The sequence below is a fragment of the Brachyhypopomus gauderio genome, chromosome 2 (assembly GCF_052324685.1).
Source record: "Brachyhypopomus gauderio isolate BG-103 chromosome 2, BGAUD_0.2, whole genome shotgun sequence".
NCBI lineage: Eukaryota > Metazoa > Chordata > Actinopteri > Gymnotiformes > Hypopomidae > Brachyhypopomus > Brachyhypopomus gauderio.
In genome coordinates this window covers 46,116,095-46,143,962 of record NC_135212.1, presented here as the reverse complement: position 1 = coordinate 46,143,962, position 27,868 = coordinate 46,116,095, and the positions used below count along the sequence as shown (strand labels likewise).

The 27,868-nt window shown below is 46.0% G+C and overlaps 2 protein-coding genes across 4 annotated transcripts; one reads left to right on the top strand and one right to left on the bottom strand.

Moving 5' to 3' along the window:
* Positions 1-572: 572 nt before the first annotated feature.
* On the bottom strand, positions 573-17,386 carry taok2a (TAO kinase 2a). 3 transcript variants are annotated; one of them, XM_076996992.1, is made up of 21 exons: positions 16,882-17,386; positions 16,038-16,066; positions 15,092-15,232; positions 14,878-14,949; positions 14,530-14,631; positions 14,395-14,440; positions 13,916-14,012; positions 13,532-13,645; positions 12,660-12,751; positions 12,239-12,332; positions 11,523-11,604; positions 10,699-10,866; positions 10,067-10,273; positions 9,810-9,941; positions 8,907-9,143; positions 8,492-8,620; positions 7,731-7,934; positions 6,292-6,531; positions 5,835-6,056; positions 4,495-4,677; positions 573-4,355 (listed from the first exon to the last, which is right to left on the bottom strand). In XM_076996992.1, exons 3-21 carry the CDS (start codon positions 15,221-15,223, stop codon positions 3,435-3,437), a joined length of 3,474 nt encoding a protein of 1,157 aa, XP_076853107.1. In that variant the 5' UTR covers positions 15,224-15,232; positions 16,038-16,066; positions 16,882-17,386; the 3' UTR covers positions 573-3,434. The 3 variants fall into 3 exon arrangements, with proteins under 3 accessions (XP_076853107.1, XP_076853106.1, XP_076853108.1); XM_076996991.1 differs by lacking the exon at positions 16,038-16,066; XM_076996993.1 differs by lacking the exon at positions 16,038-16,066 and having other exon boundaries at positions 5,844-6,056; positions 16,882-17,385.
* A 5,103-nt stretch (positions 17,387-22,489) lies between these two features.
* Positions 22,490-27,801, top strand: LOC143508465 (serine protease 33-like). The gene is made up of 6 exons (XM_076996990.1): positions 22,490-22,689; positions 24,913-24,933; positions 26,282-26,444; positions 26,631-26,893; positions 27,074-27,213; positions 27,293-27,801. Exons 1-6 carry the CDS (start codon positions 22,629-22,631, stop codon positions 27,566-27,568), a joined length of 924 nt encoding a protein of 307 aa, XP_076853105.1. The 5' UTR covers positions 22,490-22,628; the 3' UTR covers positions 27,569-27,801.
* Positions 27,802-27,868: the final 67 nt, after the last annotated feature.

Sequence of the window (27,868 nt, the reverse complement as noted above, 5' to 3'; positions counted from 1 at the left end):
ATTTGTAAAGACCAGGTAAAAGCTCTAGAATGTCATTTTATGAAATAAAGGTTTTCAATTTTAAATGGGGGCAGGGTGGTTAGGGGATGGAGCTTTAACGGTCCCAATTATGATCCTAGTAGCTGACTAGACACCATTTTGCAAGATGATGTGCCCTTTGGGTGCCGCATGAGGTCACCGGATTAGATACGACACCAAAACTACTGCACTTTTGGTCCAAAGGACAACGGGCTTGTTTAATTTGGTCTCATAGTCTTTAATGGTCCTCATAAAACCCAGGCGGTCACGTTCGGGCCACATAGGAGGAAGATGTGGGCGCATGAAGACTGTCCACATGGTAGCTAAATGTGGCTGTCACTTCCAACTGGTATCCTGATTAAGGATTTAATGCAGAATGCAATTTATGCATCACATCATCCCTGTTACAAACTGGGACACTTTACGTGAACTGACCAGAGATGACCCAATACTAAAATGCAACCATTTTGCCAGCCGATATGCCCTTTGGGTGTTGCATCAGAACAAACACAAAGTAACAGTACACAAAACAGACATGCAAAACCACTCAAACATTGATTTTTTTGTACTTTTTAATTACTTGTTAATAGTTTCTGTACAATTTCTATATTCCATTTCTTGAGTTCAGCTTCTGATAAACCTGAACATAGTTTGGCGTTTTTGTTAAGCACTTCTCTGAACGACCCTTTCTTCCTCCCTCTCTTGTACATACACATGCATCCCACGTCAGCACGTATGCAGGTATAGACGGGCACCCCGCCTTGGCTTCAGCGACCCACGTTCGTCTAACTCCGCAGAATGGCCACGGTGACGTCATACACTTCTCTACCAATCCCACTTCTCAGGCCCCAGCTTGGAAACAGCCCACCCAGAACACACCCCAAAAACAAATGCAGGATGTTTTGCTGTAAACACAGGAAGAGGCAGAGGTTTAGAGTGCACTCGTGCTCCCTCTGCAAAGGTAAACACATTTGTACAAAACAGGTACTAAAAAATAAAAACAAAAAATAAAATAAAAATCACACTGAAATGCTGAACACACAGCTAGTAAGGGAAAGGATATTGGGGAGTGCGAGAGTGAAAACTGTAAAATGTAGGTAATGTAACAAAAAAAAAAATGAAAAACAGAAACACGTGAGGTACTGCAGGTCTCTCTGGTGAGAGAGGATGAGAGGGAGAACATTCGTTGGACCGCTGGTGCTTGTGAAGAGTTGGCAGTATGAAGGTAGTGAGACCGTTCAATGTGGAAATACCTGCATGTCATACAGGACAAGATCTGTATTCTTATCAGGTCAGTTACACAGGCATTGTTGTTATTAGTGTAAACTACAAAGAAAAAAAACTTTAGGCAGAAAACGTCATGACAAAACATGCTGGATCAGAGAGGTCTTTAGCAATTTACAATTATCTAGAACCTTTCTATACAGCTAAAATTCTCTTAAAATGTTCTGTACAAGTTTAATACTGGCTCTAAAATACTACGATCCCAACAATGCACTGCTCAATAGACTCCTACCCTGAGACTTAATAAGGAATGCTGGGATAGGTAGTCTCCCCCCACCCCATAAAAAATAAGACCTGTCCAAGTTCTCCATCACAGTAACATCGCTTGCATTCTCCACCTAGTGGTCAATGTTGGCAAAATAATAATAATCTTAAAAAAGGAAGAAATAAAAAAAGAATGTAACAATAAAAAAGAAAATGACAGAATTAGTTTAGAATTAGTTAAAACATAAATATTAAACCTGCAGTAGTTGATAATGATATTCAAGCTCTTACTTTCAATTGCTATAGTTCCCATAGCAAAACTACCATTATCCTATACAAGAGTTTGAGTTAGTGCTTTTATGTACACACACACATTATATAAGTACAATATTGATCAAAAGTGTTTATCAGTGAACATCCTAAACCTTGCTGTCAAACGCCTGACAGTTATAACCCACATATATACTCACTCATATATAAATGTGCAGTGTGTACGTATACAAATGGCCTCTGTACATTAGGGTCTGATGCACTGAGCTGTAATCAGCTCACTTACGGACATGTACATCATATATACATATGCCTTTGTAACCAGGGACAAGGAGATACCACCACTGCGCTGCCTTTTGAACGGCCTGTCCCAACATGCCAAGTACGAAGCAGATACTGTTTCTATGAACTATTAGTTAGTTTAGTAGAACCACTGAAAGACTATTATTGCTCTGCCAGAGGCCTGTTGGCAGCATGCCCATATAAGGGCGGTGGGGGGGGGGGGGGTCACTTTAGGTGGAGTCTCTGGGTGGCAGTGTGCAGAATGCAATACAAAAAATGTTCACAAAAAAGTACAATAAAATCTCCTTGTCCCTAATACAAATGTGCATTCTGACTTTTTCGTTTAGTATGGTTTTAGTATTATATACATAACCACCTAGCAATCGTTTTAAGCACCCTCTTTTATATTTAGTGTAACATCTTTAAGACAGTTTTTTTTTTATAACTTGATATTAACCACGATGCACTTTGTGATTGCCTTTCTATACTGATCTCCTTTAGTGATAAAGCTAATATTAGCAATTCAATTATCATTTCTGGGTCCTTAAAGCTCCAATCAGGAACTACCTGAAAAGCTCTATGACATCACCAGAAGGGGTTCTGTAGTGTGTTTGATCTAATGACGATCTAATGATGATGTCGTGCTTTAGATGTGTCAATGTCAGTGGCTGTAGGTAAATCTGGTGTGATGTGTGGTAACTACTGACTGGAACTTAATTGCTGATAATATAATTATGACCTAGCTGTATATTTTTTTTGCTCAAGTGGAAGTGGTGGTGTTTGGTGGGGGGAGTCCGTTTGGTAGATGTTACTGGTTAACATACTATTCCTGGACAGTTTGCCAGGAGTGTAGTGTTGGTTATGAGGGTGTGCAGGTTTCCAGACGCAAGCAATTCAAGCGCTGCCCTTTCGAGAAAGAGCAAAAGCCTGAGGTAGCCTGTTGAAATTTTATGCTCAAAAGGTTTTGCTCCCTAGGACTGCAAAAAAAAGTCTCTAACAGAACAGGGTGGATAACCATCCTATCCTACAGTACTGACACGCCCTCATCCCACCTGGAATTCTCAAGTACATCCTCCTCATCTTCTCACATAAGACATCTCTGCTCTCTGTCTCCTTCTAGGCACCCCTCCCCCTCCAGTAACCCTGAGACTTTACAAGGAAAAGTGACAACTGCTGCGTGCAGTCCAAATACTGATCAGAGAAAGAGCCAATGTCTCAGCTATGGCGAATTCCACCTGACTTACTGTTAAAAAGGGGGAGTCATTCCACTAAATACTAACAAAAGAACCGACGAACCCTCTAAACACTTTAGACCCAACCCCAGAACCCCAACTTCTCCCCTGGTTTCCATGAAACAAATGTTGCCTGCACAACATTTAGGAGTAGGAGAGGTGGGAGCCATTGGAGATGTGGGAGGTGACTGAGGTGCTCCGGCTCAGGCCGGCGTCCCCCGCTGGGCCTCCCCCCGAGGCCGTCCTCCTCAGGGGCCCCGGGCTGCTCCTGAGAGCCATCAGACTGGGCCCTCGCACCACCAGGCCCTCGCCCCTCCCGCCGTACCCGCCCTGAGAGGAGGAAGAGGAGGAGGAGGATGGAGGCGAGGAGGAAGAGAGAGAGATGGGGGGAGGTGGCGGAGGCGGAGGGAGGAGAGCGAGAGACTGCGAGGAGGCGTGGGCGGAGACGTGGTGCACGTGGGCGTAGGCTGAGGCGGAGGAGGAGTGGTGGTGGTGGTGGTGGCCCCCCCCCAGGCTGCTGCCTCCTCCTCCTCCTCCTCCTCCTCCCCCCCCCCACTCCCTCTCCCTCTCGCGGCTCTCGCGGTACAGCAGTGGGGTGCTCTGGTGGTGATACTGCTGCGGTACGTAGTGGAGGCGGTGGTGCGACGAGGAAGACGAGGAGGACGAAGAGGAGGCCGACGACAGCGAGCCCGGCAGGCCCCTCTGGATCAGGCCGTCCAAATCCCTCTCGCCGTCCCGGATGGAGACGCACTCGGCCCGACTGAACCCGGCCGTGCTGGTCTGGCTCCGCCAGGCGGGGGGAGCCGCAGAGTTCTGGACCCCGTGGCTCCAGTGGCTGCCCGAGCGGGGCACGGGACGGGAGGGCCAGCCGCCCGGGCCTGAGGACGGCGGGTTGGGGTAGCCCTGGCTGTAGGCCTCGGCGGGGATGCCCGTCAGCGCCATGTTGCTGAAGCCCAGACGCATGCTCTCCGAGTCGAAGGCCTCGATCTCTCGCGCCTGCCGCTCCAGCAGGGTCCGGATCCGCTCAGAACGCTCGTTCTGCAGAGACAACATCTCCTCCTCGATCTGCAGCAAAAGAGAATAAAAAACCAAACAAACAAACAAACAAACATTTAGGCAGCAGCAAAACCCGCATTTCAGCAGCCCGTCGGCGCTGGTCTGTAACGGGCCGGGCCGGGCCGGAACCCCCCAGCGAGCGTCTCACCCTCTGTTCCAGCAGCGCCCTGCGGATGGACACCCTCTGCTCCAGGTCCTTCACCTCCCTGTCGTGCTGGGAGTCCGTGTGCATCTTGATCTTGCTCTGGTAGGCGTTGAGCAGCTCCAGCTCCTCTTGCAGCTGCATGCGCAGAACCTGGTACTCGGCCTCCTGCGTCTCATCCAGGCGCAGCTGCAGGAGGGAACGCGGGACACGTCAGGAACGCGGGACACGTCAGGAACGCGGGACACGTCAGGAACGGGCCCGCCCCCAAGCGGCCGCCCCCAAGGGTTCGAGACACGTGGGAATTACAGCAATTATCTGCTGGGAGGTAATTACTACTACAGAACACTGTAGTTGTGATAAAACGTAATGACACTGTATTACACAGTTCTTCAGTGTACGTAATAGGGGTGTATTCAACTAAGGATTTTCATAGTCGAATCTGATTCGTCAGCTTTTCCCTTTAGTCGACTAATAGTCAAATCGGGTTTATTTTTTTATTTAGAGCACCTTAAACGGGATCCCGTTGTCATTCAGGACTTTTTTTCTCTTCAAAGTTAAAACCTAAAACACTCAGATAAATGAATAAACACAGTAGGTTGGCTTTATTCAGCTTTTATTTATTTACTTATTTATTTACTTTATGAAACGTTAGAGAACATTAACCGTCAGTGCGCATTGCGCATATCGAACTGTCAGACAGGCACTGTGCAAAATGTCAAAAAATTTTAAATAAAATGTGCCTGCCTGAAAATATAAAAAAATTGCCACACAACAGCAAAAAATACAAGGAAAGGTTCAACAGGGTTTAAAAGCAAACAATAACAAAAAATGTGTATAGGCCTACTTGCCGAGATGACACGACTGAAACGACAAACGTTTTTTTTCGCCTTACGTGTGTGAGAGAACGTATGTCATGAGTGTGTGTGTGTGTGTGTGTGTGTGAGAATGCGTATGGGTTTGTCCCAAAACCTAGTCAGTTTTCTTAATAGACAACGTTTTCCATGGTAGTGTTCCCACTCCATACATGTAGGTTGTCTCCAGTTCTTAGACAACAAGTAGCTAATCTAATGCAAAATTAAAATCTCAATAAAAACGGGAAGAGAAGCCCCCATCATGCTGACCCGTCAAGGCAATGCTAGAACCTGAGGTAAATGAACACCGAGAGCCGTGAGGAGACTGCCCTCCAACTACAGCCTCTCAATAACCTGCTCTGTGAGGACGGACGTCAGGTAGAATGCTGCCTACGTAATCAGTGCCTACTTAGGCAGCTTACTGGGTTTTGGGACAGACCCGTGTGTGTGTGTCTGTGTGTGTGTGTGCGTAGGGCGGCGGTATCTCCTTGCCTTACTCACAGCCTGTGTCGACAGCATGTCGTTGATGGAGTGGTCGTACTGCTCGGCCAGGATGGCCAGCTTGCGCGTCTGCTCGTCCTTCAGACGCTTCAGCACGGCCTTGTGGTCCGCCTTGGGCGTGGTCTCCAGCAGGTGGTTCCGCAGGGCCTTGTACTGCCGGGTCTGGATCTTACACGTGTCCTGGAACTGGCGTTTGATCTGGAGCTCCTTCGTCTGCAGACACGGGGGCACCAGGAACACGGACCAATGAGGATCAAGGGCAAACGTGTCAATAATGACACGGCATTCAAATAAAACCTCATCAGACTAACCCCCCCCCCCCCCCCCCCCCCCCCCCCAATATATGTAATGAAACTAATGTGTTTTGAGAGCACCATGGAACATGCACACATGCCCACCCACACGCCCAAACTCCACCCATACGCCCAACCCCACCCCCACCCTCCACCTTCAGGCTCTTGGGCTGCTGCCGGGCCTCCACGCTGTGTTTCTGTCGCAGCTCCTGTTCTCGGCGCTTGCTGTAGTCCATCTGGTTGGCGAGCTCGCTCTGGTGCTGCGTGCGGATCAGGTCGGCCCGCGTGCGCTGAACCAGGCCCAGCTGCCTGAACTCCAGCTCCTGCGTGGACTCGTGGTGACGGAGCAGCATGGCACACTCCAGGTCCTTCTGCGTCTGACGCTTGTTCAGCTCCTGCGGAGAGGGGGGGGGGGGGGACAAATTAACACAGCCGCTACCTGAGCCACACCCCCTTTTCCACAATATTTCAGTTTTAAAATAAGACAGACACTCGTCGTCCAATCAGCTTCTAGGGGGCGGGGCCTGACCTCTCTGAGCAGGTCCTGCTCCAGGTTGTGTGTGTGTGTGTGTGTGTGTGTGTGTGTGTGTGTGCGTGTGTGTGTGTGAGACCTCTCTGAGCAGGTCCTGCTCCAAGTTGTGTCTGTGTGTGTGTGTGTGTGTGAGAGACCTCTCTGAGCAGGTCCTGCTCCAGGTTGTGTGTGTGTGTGTGTGTGAGACCTCTCTGAGCAGGTCCTGCTCCACGTTGTGTGTGTGTGTGTGTGTGTGAGACCTCTCTGAGCAGGTCCTGCTCCACGTTGTGTGTGTGTGTGTGTGTGTGTGTGTGAGACCTCTCTGAGCAAGTCCTGCTCCAGGTTGTGTGTGTGTGTGTGTGTGTGTGTGTGTGTGACCTCTCTGAGCAGGTCCTGCTCCAGGTTGTGTGTGTGTGTGTGTGTGTGTGTGTGTGTGTGTGTGTGTGTGTGTGTGTGTGTGTGTGTGTGTGTGTGACCTCTCTGAGCAGGTCCTGCTCCAGGTTGTGTGTGTGTGTGACCTCTCTGAGCAGGTCCTGCTCCAGGTTGTGTGTGTGTGTGTGTGTGTGTGTGTGTGTGTGTGTGTGTGTGTGAGTGTGTGTGTGACCTCTCTGAGCAGGTCCTGCTCCAGGTTGTGTGTTGTGCCATGTGCCATAAATTGTGCCATATTTTTTTGTCAATTGTGATTTTTACACCCCAATCGAAATTTGTCCTCCGCTTTTAACCCATCTGTGCAGTCAGAACACACACACACACACACACACACACTAGTGATTACTAGGGGGCTGTGGATCACACATGCCCAGAGCGGTGGGCAGGCCTAACCCGGCGCCCGGGGAGCAGTTGGGGTTAGGTGCCTTGCTCAAGGGCACCTCAGTCATGGCCTGTCTGGGAATCAAACCCACGACCCTCCGGACACAAGACCAGTTCTCTAACCGCCAGGCCATGTGTGTGTGTGTGTGTGTGTGTGTGACCTCTCTGAGCAGGTCCTGCTCCAGGTTGTGTGTGTGTGTGTGTGTGACCTCTCTGAGCAGGTCCTGCTCCAGGTTGTGTGTGTGTGTGTGTGTGTGTGTGTGTGTGTGAGACCTCTCTGAGCAGGTCCTGCTCCAGGTTGTGTCGGGCCAGCAGCATCTTCCTCTTGTACTGGCGGCACTGCAGCTCGTAGTACTGCCTCTGGCGTCGCAGAAGCCCCGCCTCCTCCTCCGCCTGGATCTGCTGCAGACACTCCTTCTGACGAACCAACCACTCCTGCTTCTCCCGCTTGGGCGTGGACTGGTTCTCGCTCAGCTCCTGCACGCACACGCGCGCACACACACGCACACACACGCACACACGCTGAAGGAGGCTCAACGCAGGGAGGGAGCACTGCTCCCGTTTTGCATAGTGCATCATATACGTGATCATGATGTCTGCGTTTTGTTACACGCTAATAAAGACCAGTCAGTGCCAAAAGCTCTACGCTGATATACCCGCAATATTCAGACACAATATTTTCATAGATTACAGGATACTACACAACGTTTTATAAAATAAACAGGAAAAAGCACATTGGTCCAAAATATAAAAATGATCAAGTTAAATAAAACCTGAAATAAAAAGGTTTATGATTTAAGGTACATCTAGTTAGCATTAGCACTGGCTCAGAGGCTAAAGCCAGTTAACAAGTGGGCTCAATTGGTAGTTAATGAGGTAATGAGGCTTTAGGTAAGCAGTGCTGAGGGGGACACAGCCTGTTCCTATCGACGGCAGGGTCTTCTGCGGTGGGGGTGTTCGGGGGTGTTTGGGGGTGTTCGGGGGTGTTTGGGGGTGTTTGGGGGTGTTTGGGGGTGTTCGGGGGTGTTCGGTACCTCTTTGAGCTGCTCCTTGCGCTGTCTGTACTGGCGTTTCTGGGAGTCCAGCAGGGTGGTGAGCTCTTTCTTCTGCTGACCCAGGATATGCTGCTGAAACTTCTTCTCCTCAGTCAGTGCTGCTTTAGTCTGGCAGGCGGGACGACATTTACACATCAACACACACTGCACACTCACACACACACGTGACACTCCACCAACACGGTGGAATATTACACTTCAGCAATGCTCAACACCACTCCAGGTTTCACTCCAGTAGAAGCTCAACTTTATTAGTGTGGTTTCCTAACAGTCCTAAAGTGTCCCGTCTGCTCTGACCAACCTGCCTCCTCATCATCTGCATCTACACGGCCCTGACCCCGCCCCTGAGGCTCTGACCCCGCCCCCTGACCCCAGCCATGCACCCGCCCCTAACCTCCTTCTCCAGGATGGCCTGGTGCTTCTTGCCCAGCTTGTCGGCCTCGCTGCCAAAGTTGTTCCTCTGGTTCTCCAGCTCCTTGTCCAGACGCAGCTGGTGCTCGTCCATCTCCGTCTTCAGCTTGTTCTCCAGGGCCAGCAGCTGTTTCTGGTGCTGCCGTCTCATGCGCTTGTAGCCGGACATCTGCTCACGCAGCGCCGAGCCCTGCTCGTGCTCCTGGATCTGACGGGTCACCTGCACACGCGGGTGCACGCACACGCACACACGTCAGGCCAGAGGGATGCGTGTGTGTGTATGTGTACGTGTGTGTGTGTACGTGTGAGTGCGTATGTGTGTGTGTGTGAGTGCGTATGTGTGTGTGTGTATGTGTACGTGTGTGTGTATGTGTACGTGTGTGTGTGTGTGAGTGCGTATGTGTGTGTGTGCGTGTGTGCGTATGTGTGTGCGCGTGAGTGCGTATGTGTGTGCGCGTGAGTGCGTATGTGTGTGCGCGCGTGCGGTGTGAGCGCGCGCGTGCGGTGTGTGCGCGCGCGTGCGGTGTGTGCGTGTGTGCGCGTATGGTGTATGTGCGTGCGTGCGTATGTGTATGCAAGTGTGTGTGTGCGTGCGTGAGTGTGCGTGCATGTGTGGTGGCTGGTGCTCTAACCCAGCTGGGTCAGTGTGAGGTGTGTGTGTGTGTGTGTGTGTGTTGGGCTGGCTGGTGCTCTAACCCAGCAGGGTCAGTGTGAGGTGTGTGTGTATGTGTGTGTGTGTTGGGCTGGCTGGTGCTCTAACCCAGCTGGGTCAGTGTGAGGTGTGTGTGTGTGTGCGTATGTGTGCGGTGTGTGTGTGTGTGTGTGTGTTGGGCTGGCTGGTGCTCTAACCCAACTGGGTCAGTGTGAGGACAGGGAGGTTCCTCACCACAGAGGCGGTGCGGATGGTGGCGAAGTGATCTCTGTTACGGTAGTGAGCCCTGCGCCGAGCCGCGGCCGACACCTGCTGCTGCTGCTCCATCTCCGGCTGGTACGGGTCGTCGTAGATATTATCAGGACCCTGACACACACACACACACACGAAAGCTTTCATTACTTATAGGAAAAGTGCTTGTGGCTGTCCTTTAATCCTCAAACGCTCCACTCGCCCAAAAATGGCTCTCACACACACACACACACACTCACGGAGGGGCGGTGTATGATGGAGCTGTTGGAGGTGACGGTGTGCTCCCCCTCCCCCATCATGGCCATCTCTCCGCTGTCGTCGGAGGCGTCGGCCAGGCTGTTGACGGACGAGCTCTGTGAGCTGGCGCTGATGGACATGGAGGGGACCGACTGGGAGCTCTCCATGCTGTTCACCGTGCCCGTCTGCAGCAGGTACTGCTCCACGTCCTGCACGCACGCACGCACGCACGCACGCACGCACGCACACACACACACACACACACACACACACACACACACACACACACACACACACACACACACACACACACACACACACACACACACACACACACACACACACACACACACACACACACACACACACACACACGTGAGAGAGAGAGAGAGAGAGGTAGAGAGAGAGAGAGAGAGAGAGAGAGAGAGAGAGAGGTAGAGAGGTAGAGAGAGAGAGAGAGGTAGAGAGAGAGAGGTAGAGCGGTAGAGAGAGAGAGGTAGAGAGAGGTAGAGAGAGAGAGAGAGAGGTAGAGAGGTAGAGAGGGAGGTAGAGAGAGAGAGGTAGAGAGAGAGAGAGGTAGAGAGGGAGGTAGAGAGAGAGAGAGAGAGAGATGTTAATAAAGGTGTGAGCGTACCTCCTCTTCCTCAGCACCATCCTGCGTGGGCCCGTTGTGCGTCTCCTGAAACAGGATCTTCTTCATCTTCCTGTACTGCAGGTTGTCCAGCTCCCTGACGGCGTCTTTAGTGCGAGCGATCAGATCCATCACCACAGACGGGGGGCGCTCTCGACACAGGAACCGGTGCTGTGGACACGCGGGGCGGAGGAAGGCTGGTGAGCACACGCTCCTTCCACACTTCCACAGACAGGAACAAGAGCGGGTCGTAGCCGGATCAGGGAGGCGTCAAGATGGCAGAGCTGGACGTGTGTGTTCACCACATCGCCCTTACATCAGCGTTGTGTGTATATACCGCACTGGGCAGCTAATTTACTAGCATGCTGTGTATTGTCACACTAGTGACCCCACTGCCTGCCCAGTGTAGAGCCGCTCCAGCACACAGCTGACGTAGCTGACGTAGGGCTTGAGATCTACCCGAGCAGCCGGATCAGGCGTGCCAAAGAGAGGAAACGCAGATGGATGGAATAAACGGTGTGACCAAAAGCTCCGTTTAGGAGCTACCGATGGAAGTGGGTGGGTTACTGGAATCTGCAGCTCCACTAGCGCTCGAGTTTCTATGCGGGTATTAATTTACTGCACTTCAGCGGACACTTCCATGTACAGCAACTGACAATTATGACTGAATGCAACTTTGAGTACATGAAGGTGCTCAGGAGTCCTGTGACGTGGAGAGAGGCTTGAACTGGCAATTTTCTGATTACTTGCCGAGTACATTAACCACTGAGCTATCACTGCCCAGGATTACAGTAGTGTGTGTGTGTGTGTGTATGTGTGTTCCATACATTGAGCAGCACGTCAGAGGTGGGCCTGTCCTGTGGAATCTTCTGTAGACAGGAGTCCACAAAGTTGCGGAAATAATCAGACCTAAAAAAGGCAAAGAGACGAGGTGAGAACCCGACACGTCCGAGAGAGGAAACGGAGCTTCTGGACGTACATCCATAAATCACTGTTGCTGCATCGGTGTTCGTCTACAGGTTACAGGGGCAGTTTTAGAGTGGACCGAGCAGTAGTGACTCTGAACAATGAGCAAGCCGACACATTTAACAGCCAGCATGGGCTGGGTCGTTCGAGGGATCGGCGACAGCTATTCTCGGAACTTCGATAGTCCTTGAAGATACTTGAATACTTGAAATGTACAGAAAGCACTGGAATGGCTGGGCAGGTTGAGAGCACATTAGCACAGAGTCATGGGAGGAGAGGAGAGGTGTGGAGAGGAGAAGAGGGGAGGTGTGGAGAGGAGAAGAGGTGTGTGGAGAGGAGGTGTGTGGAGAGGAGAAGAGGTGTGTGGAGAGGAGAAGAGGTGTGTGGAGAGGAGAAGAGGTGTGTGGAGAGGAGAAGAGGTGTGTGGAGAGGAGAAGAGGTGTGTGGAGAGGAGAAGAGGTGTGTGGAGAGGAGGGGAGGTGTGTGGAGAGGAGGGGAGGTGTGTGGAGAGGAGGGGAGGTGTGTGGAGAGGAGGGGAGGTGTGTGGAGAGGAGAAGAGGTGTGGAGAGGTTCTCACCAGTGACTGGATGCCAGGACAGGGCTCTCATTCTGCGCAATGTGATATAAGGCACTCATAGCATTCATATTAAACAGGGGAGGCTTCCGCTCCGCTACAAGCACAGAGAGAGGGAGGGAGAAGTGATTAAAATGCACAAAAGCAAACCAGACTGTCTTGTAAGTGAGAACAAGAGGTGTAGGCGTAGAGAAATACAAGGAAAGAGGACGTCGGCTTGCTGTGACTACATCTCATGAACTGAAGCTGTCTGCAGTCCTCACACACACACACACACACACACACACACACACACACACACACACACACACACACACACACACAGAGTCCCACACTGAACCATACTGGCCTACAATTACAGTTTGTGAATCAGGGGTTGAAGGTCAGAGTTGAACTGTCTGTTGTCATGGCAGCCAGCACTCACCCAGCTCTATGCAGGTGATGCCTAGAGACCAGACATCCACCTTCCCATCGTACTGGCCCTCATCCATCGCCAAGATGACTTCTGGGGCCATCCTACAATTGGAGGTCAAAAGGCAAAGGTCACACAAAGTAAAAAAAAAAATAAAACGCTACTGTGTCACAGAACAACATGTGATAGCAAAAGGAAGCAGGGTGTATTTTATGAGGGCTATAGGGTTAACAAGCACAAAGTTTAACAAGGGCTACACCATTATTTTAAAGGCACCGTCATTATATGACAAACCGCATGCACGCTCAGTCAAGTGAACTCCAAAGGAGTGCAGACATGTAGGCAGGGGACGACCCTGAGGCCAAGTGGCAACAAGACAACATTTATTGTTTGTTGTTGATTTAGCTCAGATACCAAACAGAACGAGGGGAAAAGCAGTTATTAATCACACTTCTACTTTGTACAGGGTGTGGAAAAACAACTTCCTGGTTCTTTGGGGTTTTTGTTTTCAATCATTTATATCAGATCTTCTTGACTTACTAAACTGTCGTTAAGCTGCACTGTGCGTATTGAATCGCTGAAGTATTTAGGATGATTTTGCACATTGTGGAAGAGCTCTGCTATAATCTGCTTGCTGTCATATGTGGAAACTCCAGGTGACATGGAGATCTGGTTCACAGCTTCCCAGAATTCTTCTGAAGGATTTTGAACTGATGTTCTCCGTCTCACACTACCCAAACCCGTCTGCTACAACAAGGGCAGGACTAACACTTGGTTGATATAATTCCAGGTTTCCAACATAAGCCTTGTGATTTTCATCTATGATCAACTGTCAACTCGATAACCCCATCTTTTTATGTAAGGTTTGGTGGAATGTGCTTTACCAGTAGGGAGTGCCCACAAAAGAGTTGGCAGGGGCAACGATGGAGGCGGAGCCAAAATCTCCAAGCTTCACCTGACCTGGCTCAGTCAGCAAAATATTACCTGCCTTTACGTCCCTGGAAGAGGAACACAGATTAAAATCATAATTTCATATGACGCAGCATCTGAGAAATGATCAACTGATCAATTTTAATGAATTTAAATGATCAATTTAAATGTCCACATATTTTTATTAAAAACTTATGTTCTCTTTAATAAAGACATATACTTAGACACCCCGTGACTAAACTCAGTCAAGCCCAATAGATCCTTGTGATGCAAGAGACAAGAGACGAGCAGTAACCCAAAAACATGCCCTGAGCGACCAACAGCAACCAAACGCTCACCTGTGGATCATATTGTGGGAGTGAAGGTAGGCCAGACCCTGCAGTGCACCATGGGTAATAGCAGCGATTTCCACTTCCTGTAGGGGCTTCTTATGAACTGCGGAGATGAAACACGGGTGGAGGCTATAATCAGCATACATCCAGTAAAAACAGACAGCTGCTGTTCTGGAACATCTCTCAGTGATGCGCATGTCATCAAAAGGTGTTGAGGAAAAGCATGGAACCAGTTGGAGTTCTTGTTTTAGATCTAAACATATGGAGAAAGTAAATGTGACAACACGGTGGAACAGCTAGGTGTTTGAAGAAGGGACAAAGAAAGTGAAAGAAAAAAAAAACAGAAATGAGGTGGGGGTCACTGAAGAAAGAGAATAAGACAGAAAAAGAGAAGGAGGGGGGGGATGACAGAGTGGTATTAGTTGATGCAGAAAGATGAAAGAAAGGACGAAAATTGGAAACAGAAGTAAAACGTGTCTACTCACCCTCTAAAAGATCAGAGGCTGAGCCCAAACAATACTCCATCACCAACTACGTGGGAGACGAGAGAGTGGGAGAGAAACATTCAGACCCTCAGACTCCACTGAACTTGGCACTCAGGAGACGCTGCACACACTCACCCATGCAGTGTGCTCCCTCAGGTAGCAGCCTTTGTACTCGATGGTGTTGGGGTGCCGAAGCTTCTGAAGGAACTTGACCTCTTTAATGATGTCCTGCCATTTCTGCACACAGGTACAGGAAGCGGGGGAGCGTGAGAAGACAGCAGGGGGGCGGGGACACTGCGGAGTGGGTGGAGCTGGCCAGCCAAGGGCCTTCGAGTCAAGCTCACACCTCTTCACACCATCAATAGTGTGGTCAGATACGCTCCGGTGATCTTCCAAACCCAACACGTGTGCGTTTGTGATTTTATAGCAGGCTGTGGTTTACTTACAATGTACAGGAAGGAAAAGCCTAACGTGGCCACATACCTCGTTGGACTGTTTGCCACTGTAAGACATCTTTTTGATGGCCACCACCTCATTGGAGCGAACATCTCGTGCCTAGGAGAGGTAGAAGAGAACTGAATCCCACACTATGGACACACACACAGCTGAAACACACTCTCTACACTCATTCCACACACTTCCACTACACATGCCAACAAACACTACTCGCGCCACGAGACACTCCAACAGTCCTTACAAAGTAGACAGCGCCGAAGCTTCCATGGCCAATTTCTCGGAGGTCCGTGAAGAGTTTCTCGGGGTCGTCTTTGTAGAAGAGATCTGCTAGCTCAGGGTCCTTCACATTCCCTGCACGCACACCTGCAGGCATGGCCACCACCTGAGAGAACCACGAGGAGGAAGGGTAAGCTCTTCACACCCACAGCCAACCATCACAGCGTGAACATTAGCTACATACCTGCAACTGTAAACAGATGCGTCTCTATAGGGTTGGAGTGCATGTCACAAAAGAGCTATTCTGTGTTATTCTGGTGCAGTAGCTGTATTACCACATTAGACCATATGAAGTTGCATTTACAACAGCCATTGCTTTGAGTATACGGAAATGCAAATTACCGTAGTTTTAAAATGCTATGACCATGGTTTTCATAGGTTTAAGTCGGGCATTATATCTTACAAATAAATATAAATGTGTCATTATTTAGATGTATATTTATTTCTAAAATAAACAAATAGCTATACATTTGGACATAGTAAAAATAAATAATTAAAAATGAAATGCATGCACATGTATCCGGTGTTTTGTCTTCAATCCAACACTCTACCTTTTCATTTTGCTATCTACTTTCACTGTCACCCATTTTTTATTATTTATTTATTGCATTTCCAAAGAACTGGCTTGTTATTTTCCATCTCATCTTTTTGACACCCTCCTACCAAACCTGCTCAACCTTCCATAGCTCAAGACCTAACAAGACCTAACAAACCTGATTGTTAAAAGCTCTCAAGGCCATGCTAGTGACTGTCTGCACTTCACAAGCCTCTGTATGTTCACTAATGCAAAAAAGGTTATTTGGACATCATCTCAGGACTACTCCTGTATCCAAAGCACTCTAAGGGCAAGTTCCTACGCTCCTCTGGCAATGTAGCAGGAATTTTGTAATGAACTCAGTTTTAACACTTACATTTCTTGATTAAAAAGAGCCACTGGCTTCTGAAAGGTCAAAGAACCAAATACTGTCAACGTTCAGAGCGTGTTCGGACCTACCGTGGGCGAACCCCAACTGGGGCTCTGTGCCCACTGACCTGTTTTGATCATCAATAAGCAGGAGGGACAGAGATGCAGATAAGAACTTCAAAAATAGTCACTGACTACACTTATCGGTTATTCGTACGAACATTTTACAATATCTGAATCCTTGTGCATTATACTCCGTCACAAAACAGGATGGCCTCAGGTGGTGCTTATGACACCAGATCAGGCAAAAACCTGGGTACGTGTTGTCTGGCTGCAGCTCATTGAACAATTATGTGGCTGGATCACATGGACAGTACCGCAGCTATTCAGAACCGACATGGCAGTCCCAGTAATGACATGATCCAGCAGTTTCACCTCCTCCCCAAGCCAATCTGTTGTGGAGACCATAAACACTGATGGGCAACACATTTCAAGGGCCAACTAGTGAGACTGTGGCCATTAACTCGAACCACGTGGCCAGGGCGTAACAGCTGTTATTAGCCAGCTAGCTGTGTTGTAACTAAACAGGTTGGCGTACTTTTATTTAAAGAAACTCTCAGACTGCTGGATAAGAGAAGCTTGCTGGCGTTACTTCTGCTGAGACAGATGACCAGCACCAGCCTCGCAGGACAGTCAGCTGCCCAGCCCAGAGTTAGGCTAGCCCCCGCAGTCCTACACTGGAGACACCGGCCCACTAACCAGGGTGTCTGGACCGCACACAGCGGCCGCCCCTGCACCGTTTAAACCGCCGTGGGGTGAGGGTTAGGGCGGGGAACATGCTAGCTGCTTACCGCGGCTCACACTGGTCCCTCCCCGCAACGAACGAATCCTTGTCCGGATCTCCTCACAATATCCAGGGCTAGCGGTTTCCGGATGGTCGTGTAGCTACCGTAAACACTCAGTTTTAAACATTAGCCATGTTACTCGTCCGACCTGCTGTTTGTTTAATTAAATTTTTGTTTCTGACGAGTAACAAATACTAAATTTACGACAACTGAGCGCCTGGCCGGACGGCTGACTCCCTGCGTCCACAAACACAGTCCAAACAGGCTAGTTAGCTGCGCTAGCTGTCCGTATACTTCACTGTCTGTTCGTTAGCTTGGAGAGCTAGCCGACCGTCTCCAGTCTCAATAAAAAGGCCCCGACTCGTATTCCTCTTCTCCGTCTCCCGGTCCTATCATGCTGTAACGGTCACGCTTGAATTCGTGTCTACTTTATTGTTATTTTCGGATGGATTGGTTTCTTAATCTGATTGTCTTTTCTGCCTCACCCCCCCTCCTTTTTGTTCAGGAAACGCAAGATGGCTACGAGGGGCGGGAGCCAAACGGAAGAGAGGAAGGAGGTCACGCTCTGTTTCCTATGAGGGCTCGCTGTGTGATCAAAGTCGCCATTTTGGTGAGGGCAGGGGTTGTGGGGAAGCTCACGTATTTTCGTAATAGGCTAAATGACAGTAGATTCAGTAGTAGTTGTAAAGCAGAAAAAATTAGTAATCTAAATAGCCACATTGCTATTTATCACAGCGGTATCTTCGCACATCCTGCATTGGGGGTCCTGTCTGGTGTGGCAGATCCTGTTTTCTGTTGATCTCATATTTAGAGCTTGTTCCTGTCTGGCCATGATTAGTGTCTGCATGTTGTCTTTCAGTCCAGCCTTTTCCAGCCATTGGTTGGATTTTTCTCTCAGACCGGACACAGAAGGTCAGAGTTGGATCACATCTTTCCTCAGCCCTCACACTTAACACTGGGACACCACAGGGGTGTGTACTTAGTCCACTACTCTACACTCTGTACACATACGACTGTGTCAGTAAACACCAGAGCAATGTCACAATCAAGTTCGCGAATGACACCACTCTAGTCGGGCTTATCTCAAATGGCGATGAATCTGCATATAGAGAGGATGTCCAAAGGCTTGTGGAGTGGAGCGCAGACAACAACTTGGTCGTTAACACCTCAAAGACCTGATTGTGGACTACAGGAAGATAAAATCCGACCTGAGACCGATCTGGATCAATGGGGAGTGTGTGGAATGGGTAGCCAGCGCTAAGTTTCTGGGGGTGCATTTGGACGCAGACCTGGAGCACAAACACCTCAGCGGTAGTGAAAAAGGCCCAACAGCGCCTCCACTTTCTGAGGATCCTCGGGAGGCTTAACCTGAGGAGAGAACTGCTGATGGCTTTCTATCGCTGCTCCGTGGAGAGTGTGTTAACATACTGTATCTCTGTGTGGTTCGCCAGCTGTAACATTAAACACAAGAAGGCCATACAGAGGGTCATCTACACCACCCAGAAAACCATTGGTTACCCTCTTACTGAAGGTAACACTGAAGGAGCTCTACAACACCCGTAATCGCAGGAAGGCCCATAAAATAATTAAAAACAGTACACACCCAGGGCACCACTTATTCAAACTGCTGCCATCAGGCAGACGGTTCAAGCAACTTAAAGTAAAGACGAATAGACTAAGGGACAGTTTTTACAACAGGGCTATTGCTCTGTTAAACTCTTAAAACATTTATTCGGGCTCTGTGCAATATATAAATTCAACCCAATTAAAGATGTTCACTTTACTGGGAAATGTGCAACTTAATTTACATGTGCAATAACAATTCTGCTTCTTCTGTTTTGCTTTTTTTTTTTTTTGGTTCCGACTATTCTATTTTTTTTTCTTAAATCCATTTTATTATATTAGTGTATATAGCATATTTGTACCATGATGGAGGCTGGATCCTATTTTCGTTGAACAAGTGTACACGTACATTGTGCAATGACATTAAAGTATTCGTATTCGTATCACCCAGAGGGTTTATGCGTCCACAATGGTTCTTGCTCCTCCTCGTTCTCATCTGCCTCAGCTTTCTGCTGTCTGAGGTACTCAATAAGGCACTTTAACATTCTGAGTCATCTTGAGTCATCCTGACACACTCCATCTTTCATGATTTATCCTAGATAATGATTCTGGTGTCCACTGGTCCTCAGCACCCTTCCTTCTGCTCAGTGTACATTCTCAACAGTCTCTGGGTGTTTTTTAATGATAAAACCCCCTGCGCATTGTGAGAGATTTCTTTGTCTTGACACTAAAATAACTGGTACAAAAAGATCAATTGCCATCACCCATTTATCCTCATGCATAACTGTGTTTACAGGATTACTTTCAAGAGGTGTAATGAGCTGTATTTTGGAGAAACCAATAGAAGACTTGCTGATCAGTTTGTTGAACACCTTTGAACCATCAGGATTAAGGATTTGTTATTTCCAGAGGCAAAGCATTTTAATACTAATGGACATTGTACTAAAAACATATCTGTTTACATAGCCTGTTGTTGCTATGGCAGCAAAATATCTATCTGTCTATCTGTCTCTCTATATATACACATACACATACATTCAGAGTGGCAGGGAAGGCATAGGACATTTTGGATAGAGGTCCTTCATCAACTGTGCAATCAAAATGACTAAGGTACTCGATGAAGATGATGGTCTAAAGGTGTTCTACAAAACGTGTTCCTCAAAGCCATCAGTAAGCCCTCTCTTGATTTTTCTACTGTAAGGCTGATGACATCTCTCGCAATAAATGCAATGAACAACTCCTGCACTAATGCATGAGGTGGATTGGGTAATAATGTATGCTTTTATGCCAGTTTTAGCATAGCCCGTTTCTCTCACATCTAGACTTGTTTCTATGGAAACCTTCACTGTGTACTTCAGTGTACTTAACTGCACATTCTTCGTTCATGTGATTCACTGCAGTGCGATGTATAAAGTGTATAAACTGAATAAAGACGTTGAGGACGTAGAAAGAGGTTGGTAGATGATGAATGTGCCACTAGAGGGTACTGCTCCGTGAGTGTAAACACGTTTGTTGAAGGCAGAGGTGGGCATTCCAGGTTCAGAAAGTAAAAGTCCTCACCAGGATTTTAGTCAAGCTTGCTAGATTTTCTAATTAGTTGAATCCAGGTAAAATGAGAGCAATCAACACAATCCAGGAAGCCTGAGCAAAATCCTGGTGAGGATTTTTACTTTCTGAACCTGGAATGCCCACCTCTGGTTGTAGGATAGATTGAATTAGGTTGTCCAACATTTTGTGCTCTATAGCAAACTTTGTCTTTGGGAAATATTCATCAAGCTTGTTCTCACTGACTGCACCATCAGACATTAACAACTGCCAGCACAAACTGCTAACAGAGCGCAACCCTGTAGTTGTATTATGAATAATTTTAGTGGTGCCTTGTTATGTATTTGAGCGTAAGAAAATACTGATGGTGCGACTTTGGAAAATACCGCTTGAGCTAAATCATGCTTTTCTGGTCCCCAAATTGCTCACAATCTGCTCGTGTGCACTGAAAGAAACACCAATGATTGGTGACGTGGATACTTTAAACATTTATTTGCATTTTGTTTAAATTTGTACTTTGCAACAGATGTCTAGCTGTTTTCTGTATCAAGTATCCTGGTGTTCTTTTTACATCTGCAACAATGAAACTAAGTAAACGCAAAGGGCTCAAGTCATGACTGTGTCGTGTCTTTTAGGCCTATATGTATTAATACACATGAAATAAGCAAATATGAAAATCTCTGTATCAGTAACAGACTAAACACATACATGTATTAATCAGTTTAGGTTGTACTTACAGGGGTTGGACAATGAAACTGAAACACCTGTCATTTTAGTGTGGGAGGTTTGGGCTGCCATATCATGGCATATCCCTTGGCCCAATACTTGTGCTAGATGGGCCCGTCACTGCCAAGGATGCCCCACCATTATGGAGGACCATGTTCAAACATTGGATCCTAAAGGCGATGCCGTGTATCAGGATGACAATGGCAGTCATGGCCTGGTTGTAGGGAACTGTTCTTGTGACCGGAGGGTCGTGGGTTCAATTCCCAGGCCTGAGGCCATGACTGAGGTACCCTTTGAGCAAGGCACCTAACCCCAACTGCTCCCCGGGTGCCGGGCTAGGGCTGCCCACCGCTCTGGGCATGTGTGCACCACAACCCCCTAGTAATCACTAGTGTGTGTGTGTTCTAACTGCACAGATGGGTAAAAAGTGAAATGACTTTTGTTTTCTTTATTGCATATTTGTTTTCTGTTAATTTAGAAATCGTGATTTACAAATCGGTGTCTTAAAATAAGGAAGCAGTCTTATGAACAGCAGTGCAAAAGGAAGTCAGCTCATGGCTAAAGCATTAAACAAAGCTTTTTTGAATATTCAAGTAAAGTTGTATAAATGCAAATAGAACAAAGGTTCAAACACTTCTGGAATTGTAAGTTTGAAGTATTTAATGAATGTAATCATTTTTGAAGCTTACTTTTTAAGGAAATAAATTTCCAATCCAAATCAAAGTGCATAAAAAGTCGTGTTTTCCCTTAAGGATAAAGGCTTTGGTTAAATATACACAAATAGACAGGTAGAATAATGGAAAACCTCCAGGGTTATAAAAGAACTAATCCTGTGACAGTTACTACAGTTTCAGAAGATGTTGTCTTTAAATCCCATGAAGTCTAAAATGCAGAGTCTCCCTCCTCCATAGTAAACAAGTGACCGGTCTCTCCTGTTTATAGCAGGCAATGTAAATATGCAATATAGCCAAAAGACAAATACCTAGTTTCCAGTGTTTCCTAAAAATGACACTTTGAATACAAAAGTCATTACAAGTATACACTTTTGCTTTAGATCTGAATAAAAGGCGGGGGGTCTAAACTGGAAAAATATATAAATATAAATATACAAAATAATTATTCCCCATTAACATCTGCTGCCCTACCCGTAGCCTTCTGAGGAATAATTAAAAACATGCTTGCCAAACTTGCAATCAAAACTCAAGACAGAATCAGCACAGAAAGCAGTGGAGATGGGAATGGAGATGAATTAATGGATTAGGTAAAAACACAAACAAACAAATGTTTATACCTAAAATGCTGATGATGCCGATAGTGGCCAAAAACAACAGGAGCCAGTCAACATTACAACGACATCAAGCATCCTTGCTAGCTTTCCACTCTTTTATGGACACACTAGCAGTTCTGACTAAGCAATTCATTCATGTCAACAAACAGATATGTGTGGGAGATACACAAAACTACATTACACCAACAATCTCGGAAAGGAAGCGATTACATAAACATGGTTTCAAGTAAGAATGGTATTAAGACGTCACCTATTTCAAATCTTTTTTAAAGAACACATACTATAAAAATAAGCAAACACCAAAATAACTGCTTGTTTTAAGATTAATTCAGTCTAACACTAACATTTTTCATGTTAACATAAAAACGTTTCACCTTCCCCTATGATTTGTTAGAATAAAGCGAGCCTGGGGCAACTGGTTCCAGATCCTTGTAAAAGGCCATTCTCACCTGAGGGCGTGAGATCTAGACAGGTAGGGGAGGAGATAGACTCCATGTGACAAGACCGAAGTAAAAAAAGGTAAAAAAAAAAAAAAAAGAGAATTATACATATCGGATATGAACCTCAGCCATCTGCTATTGTAAGCTGTATTTGAAGGCGAATTAACGTGAAACGGTGAAAGGACGAGACCATGGAGATTAATTCATGGAGCGTTGTGTGTGTGGCGTGGACTCTGCTCTTTAATGCCAAAGGTAGGTTCAATAGAACAGCACAAGAACGCGCCTGATCTGACGGATACATCTAGAGCAGTCGTCGGGATTGAAAATGCGGATTTTTTTTGGTTCATTATTAAGTCCCTGTGTGTTATTTGAAATAAAGCACGTGGAACAAACTAAAATCAGACAGGAGGTGCTTTAGTTTCTTTTTTATTTTCGTCTAACATCTGTTATAAGCATTTTGAATCTTGCTCATGCTAATTTTCAACCGACAGTAGACCATATTATTCCCACAATGCTGTTCAACGTCACACTGTAACTAAATTAAGATAATTTGGCCTGCACAACGTTTTTTTTTTTTGCGCGAGATACAAATTAAATATTGCGGCTGAAACCCAGAGTTTGGGAATACTGAGCCAATCCCTGTCACCAAGTTGCTCAGAAAACCGCAAAATCCACACGAAGTGAGTTAACAAGTAAATTAGCTGGATATTGTCTATTGGCTGTAATCCAGAGGCAGTTGTACACCATTTTTAGGGGATGTTCAGACACCACTTTCCTCAAAGTTCCCTTAAAAACGGACAATTTTCACAAACCACACTTTCCTAAATAAATAACCTCCCTTTGTTCGGTCGTTTATGGGTTTGAACCGAACTTCAGTGCGTCAGAGGTGCGGCGAGGCGCGGCGTAGTTGGCTTCCTAAAATAGACCTATAGTTAGATATTCTCAAAATAACAGAATGAAGACCATTAAACAACGAATGCAATTTGACAAAAAATATATTAATAAAAATGCTGACAAATGCGGCATTACTTTTTTTAGTAATCTGTTCAACATTCGCGAATTTTGGCAGGTGACAGTGACAGAAATTTACTCGACTAAGCACATCTGCTCGTGATGTCGTAGCAGCACACAGCTGTGATTGGCCAGTTGGTTTTGGATAACGAACAATGACGCCACAGCGTAACAATCGTAGAAGAATGGGTTCGCATTCATTGGGGAAATCCAAGCTGTAACTTTTGGTTAAGCGCTACATCCAGCAATTTTAGAAATGTACAAAGTTACATAAATTGGCTTGTGGTAGTTTTGAGATGTATCATGCGTCACAATACTTTCAAACCCTTAATGAGAAAATAATTTGCATCATAATAGGATTATATATAAATATACAATGTACACATTGGACACGGACCAGTGTTTCAAACTGGTTCTTCGTCTAGTCTAATTCTCAGCATACTTGTACAGATGTTCATTGTTCTTAGTAGTAAAAATTTTGTGTGTTGGGAACTGGAATAAAGCGAAAAATATGGACATTCTGATGGGCCCCAAGGTCTAGACTGAGAAACACTGCCATTTGATTTACTTAAGAAATACTAGACTTGCATCTCATGTACAGGTGCCTCTGCTTTGCCATGAAGCTTCATTGTTGCTATTTCCAGAACTTGTATTTGTCTGTATCTGTTTAAATTAAGTAGATAACAATATTACATTTCCACAGCCTTTTATTTATTTTCCACTTCACCTAGGCTAATTGATTCATATGTATGTCCCAGCATAACATGGTGAAAATCAGATTTTTGTGCTGTAGACACATTACTATCCAGTACTGAAATGAGGCTCCTGGCCACCTGTGTTTTATATTGTCCCTGTCACCTGTATATGCGAATATTTCTCTTTTGCTGTCTTTTCATATGAGATCTAATATCTTTAAATTGTCCAGGTTTCTCTGGAAATTGTTCAAAATATAATTATAAAATAACTTGAACTTATTGTTTTTGAATGTCACTTTATTGCTGCGTTGTGTCCATGCGTTCATCTGCCAACATGTATCATTATGCCCCATTAATCAGAACATCTATGGGAGGGCGGCTATGACAGGAAACCATTTTCCCCAGTCAGTAAACCCAACTTGAGTTCTTGTCATTGAATTGGTTATGTTCCTAGACTCTGAGATTTCTCAAAACCTAGGTTACTGTATGAGCCATGATATGCAATCTAATTCACTTTCAAATTTGGCTTCCCATTAACATTTTCACCAAATGTCTTCACTGAGACATTGTCATTCTTGGGGTTCAGCTGGCATGATGCTGAGAGCCTTCATAAATGTACTTTATTGGTGGAATCAGCACTTGAATGTGCATGGTTGATGCAGGTTACTACTTCCTCTTTAGTTGTATTTTCTGTTGCCTGCTATTGTTTTTAGTGTTACTGTTTTAGAAAGTATTGAATTAACTGATTTATTCTTTATTTCCTTCATAGGTGCACTCTCCCAGTTAGATGGTAAGTTGCCAAATCTCAGGACATTGATCAGGTGAAAATAACTGTAATGTAAAGTGAAGGGGAAGGTTATATACCACAAAGGAAGAGGGAGGTTACATACCACAAAGCAGATTCATAGATTTGTGTGCTAGTTCACTTCAATATGCCCATGAACTGGATTAAAGTAACCCTTTTAAAATCTCAATTTTAGCTAGAATTGTTTTGAATAATTTTGAATAAATTTGCAGTAAATTCTCAGATTCAGCAACTCAGCTGTATGCTATAAAATGCATATTTAAAGCAATGTCTCCTAAACATCAAGTCGGACACATATAGAAAGATCACAAACTAAGAAACAGATGTGATAAACAGTAAAACAATTTTCTGTTGTTTTACTGTTATAAACAGTAAAACATATTGTAACAGTAAAGCATATTTGGTGTTGCATGTTTCAAACAAGAAAAACCAGCTTTGTGAAGGACAGGTGAAATCTGAACATTATAGCTAAGCAAAATGAACATCACTCCCAGCCATGAAGGACTTGGTAGGGAAGCCCAAACAGAGATGAATTCCAACCATCAAATGTTTTTCTTCAGTTTGAGAACATGATCCAGAAAATACCCAATTAAGTAAATGTACCTGGGGATAATAATGTCAGAAGAATTGTATGAGTTGATGTCTTAGTTACAGAGTTCAGTGGTTTTCAGACTGTTCCAACACAGTGCTTTAATAGATTTAATACCAATTCAATCTTACCATCTTATCATTTTAAGTCTCATCTTACCATCTGCTTAACGCTGAACATTGTCTGTAAAGACAATTGCTATCATAATGATCATATTGTCATTAGCAATTCTTCCTGATCAAACTGGTTTCATATATGAATGTAGATTAGTCATAGTTTCACAGCAGTTAGTATTATTTCATGCACAAAAGGCTTTTGATGCAACAATTTTCCATAATCCCAGAATTTGGTTTTAGAGACTCATGAATATTTTAGGTTTTAGTGCCCTTCTCCCTAGTTAAAAGTCAGTACTAAAGGATTTCACTAATTCCTAATTCTACAAGAGACCATATTCTACATACTGCTAGGTGCCCAACATCTAGCAGCAGGCCAAATCCTGTCTGTTTCAACACATTGGTAGATGTGATGCTATCTTAGGTGCACATAAACAGATTCATACCCTTGCATATGTAAACACATGCACATTGATTTATTAATTATATCAGTTATTGCTATAGTTCAATAAAAGCACCTTATTACTAATGACTCAAAATTTCACTACAGATGAGTAGTAATTGTTCTACTTCATGTAATTTCCGGTTTATTTCAGTCATTCTTCAGTGTGTGACCTCCCTCTTTTGTCAGTGTGTGGTCAGGCTCCCCTCAACACCAGGATCGTGGGAGGGAATAATTCTGATCCTGGTTCCTGGCCTTGGCAGGCGAGCCTCCAGATCAACGGGCACCATTTCTGCGGCGGAAGCCTGATCAATAAGGATTGGATTTTGACAGCTGCGCACTGTTTCCCAAAGTAGGGGAGGAAATAACCGGATTAATGGCAAACAAAAACCCAAAAGACCTTTACTGCTGTGGGATAATGTGGGATTGGTGCTGTGCAGCATTACATGATGTTGGGTGGTGGAGAGCCTGGTAAAGAAATATCAGTGATGTGATATTCAGCTTAACCTCATCATTTGTGCTTTTTCTTTCTTTTTAGTCCCGCAACTGTCATAGCCTATCTGGGAATGCAAAGTCTGCAGGGGATAAACTCGAATATGCAGGCCTTTCCTGTTAGTTCAGTCAACATCCACCCGGACTATAACTCCAGCACCAACGACAATGACATCGCACTCCTACAGCTCACCCCGTCGGTGACCTTCAATGACTACGTCATGCCCGTGTGCCTGGCTGCAGAGGGCAGTTCCTTCCCCTCAGACACCTACGTCTGGGTCACTGGTTGGGGAGACACCGCTTCTGGTGGTGAGAGCACCACACCCAGTGGACTGCATGTTTGTTGACTTATTTCATTATGTCGTGTCGATTTAGGAAGGAGTGCTAAAAAAATATGGGGCACAATTTCCATGTTATCAAATATTCTTAGCACAAGTTGTATTTCAACATGAAAACGTCTCAGTAATCATTGCCCGTGGCTCTCCACAGAAACACTGCCATACCCCCAGACCTTACAGCAGGTGCAGGTGCCAATCGTCAGCAACGGTGACTGTGCAAATTCCTACAGCAGCCTCACACTCAACATGATGTGTGCTGGGCTCACTCAGGGAGGAAAGGATGCATGTCAGGTAGGATCATCTTCAGGGTGCTGCGGTCCAGAAAGCTGACCTTTTGGCTAAAAGAGCTAACGGCTTTCTGTCCATGCAGGGTGACTCGGGAGGACCGCTGGTTGTCAAACAGGGCTCCTACTGGATCCAGGGTGGCGTAGTGAGCTTCGGATACGGCTGCGCGCGGCCCAACTTCCCTGGTGTCTACACCAGGGTGTCTCGATACCAAGACTGGATCAACTCTCACATCACTAGCAGCCAACCCGGATTCATCGTGTTCTCCTCCAGCACCAACCTGGGATCTTCCAGTCTTCTGTCTTCATGTCTGGCTCTCTCTGTCTTGGCCCTGCCCTTCCTTCTATCCCTCTCTACCTGAAGATTACACTCACAACTCTTGAAAATCTATTTTTTTTTTCTTTGCACAAAGTCTTAATGAAGGACAAAAAAGTCACAACTCAGTATCATTAGCTGTAGACATTGTCAACACATGTACCCAATACATGTAGTTTTTATAATGACTAATCAATAATTGATGCTTTTAATTCTAGATTTTTAATGACATATCCTTATGTGATACATGAAGGTTATTATTAAAATGTTTAAGTGGATTGTGTTGGGAGTTTTTTTTTTAAACCTGTTCTTGCACTATCCAGACTTAAACTTTCCACATTAAACC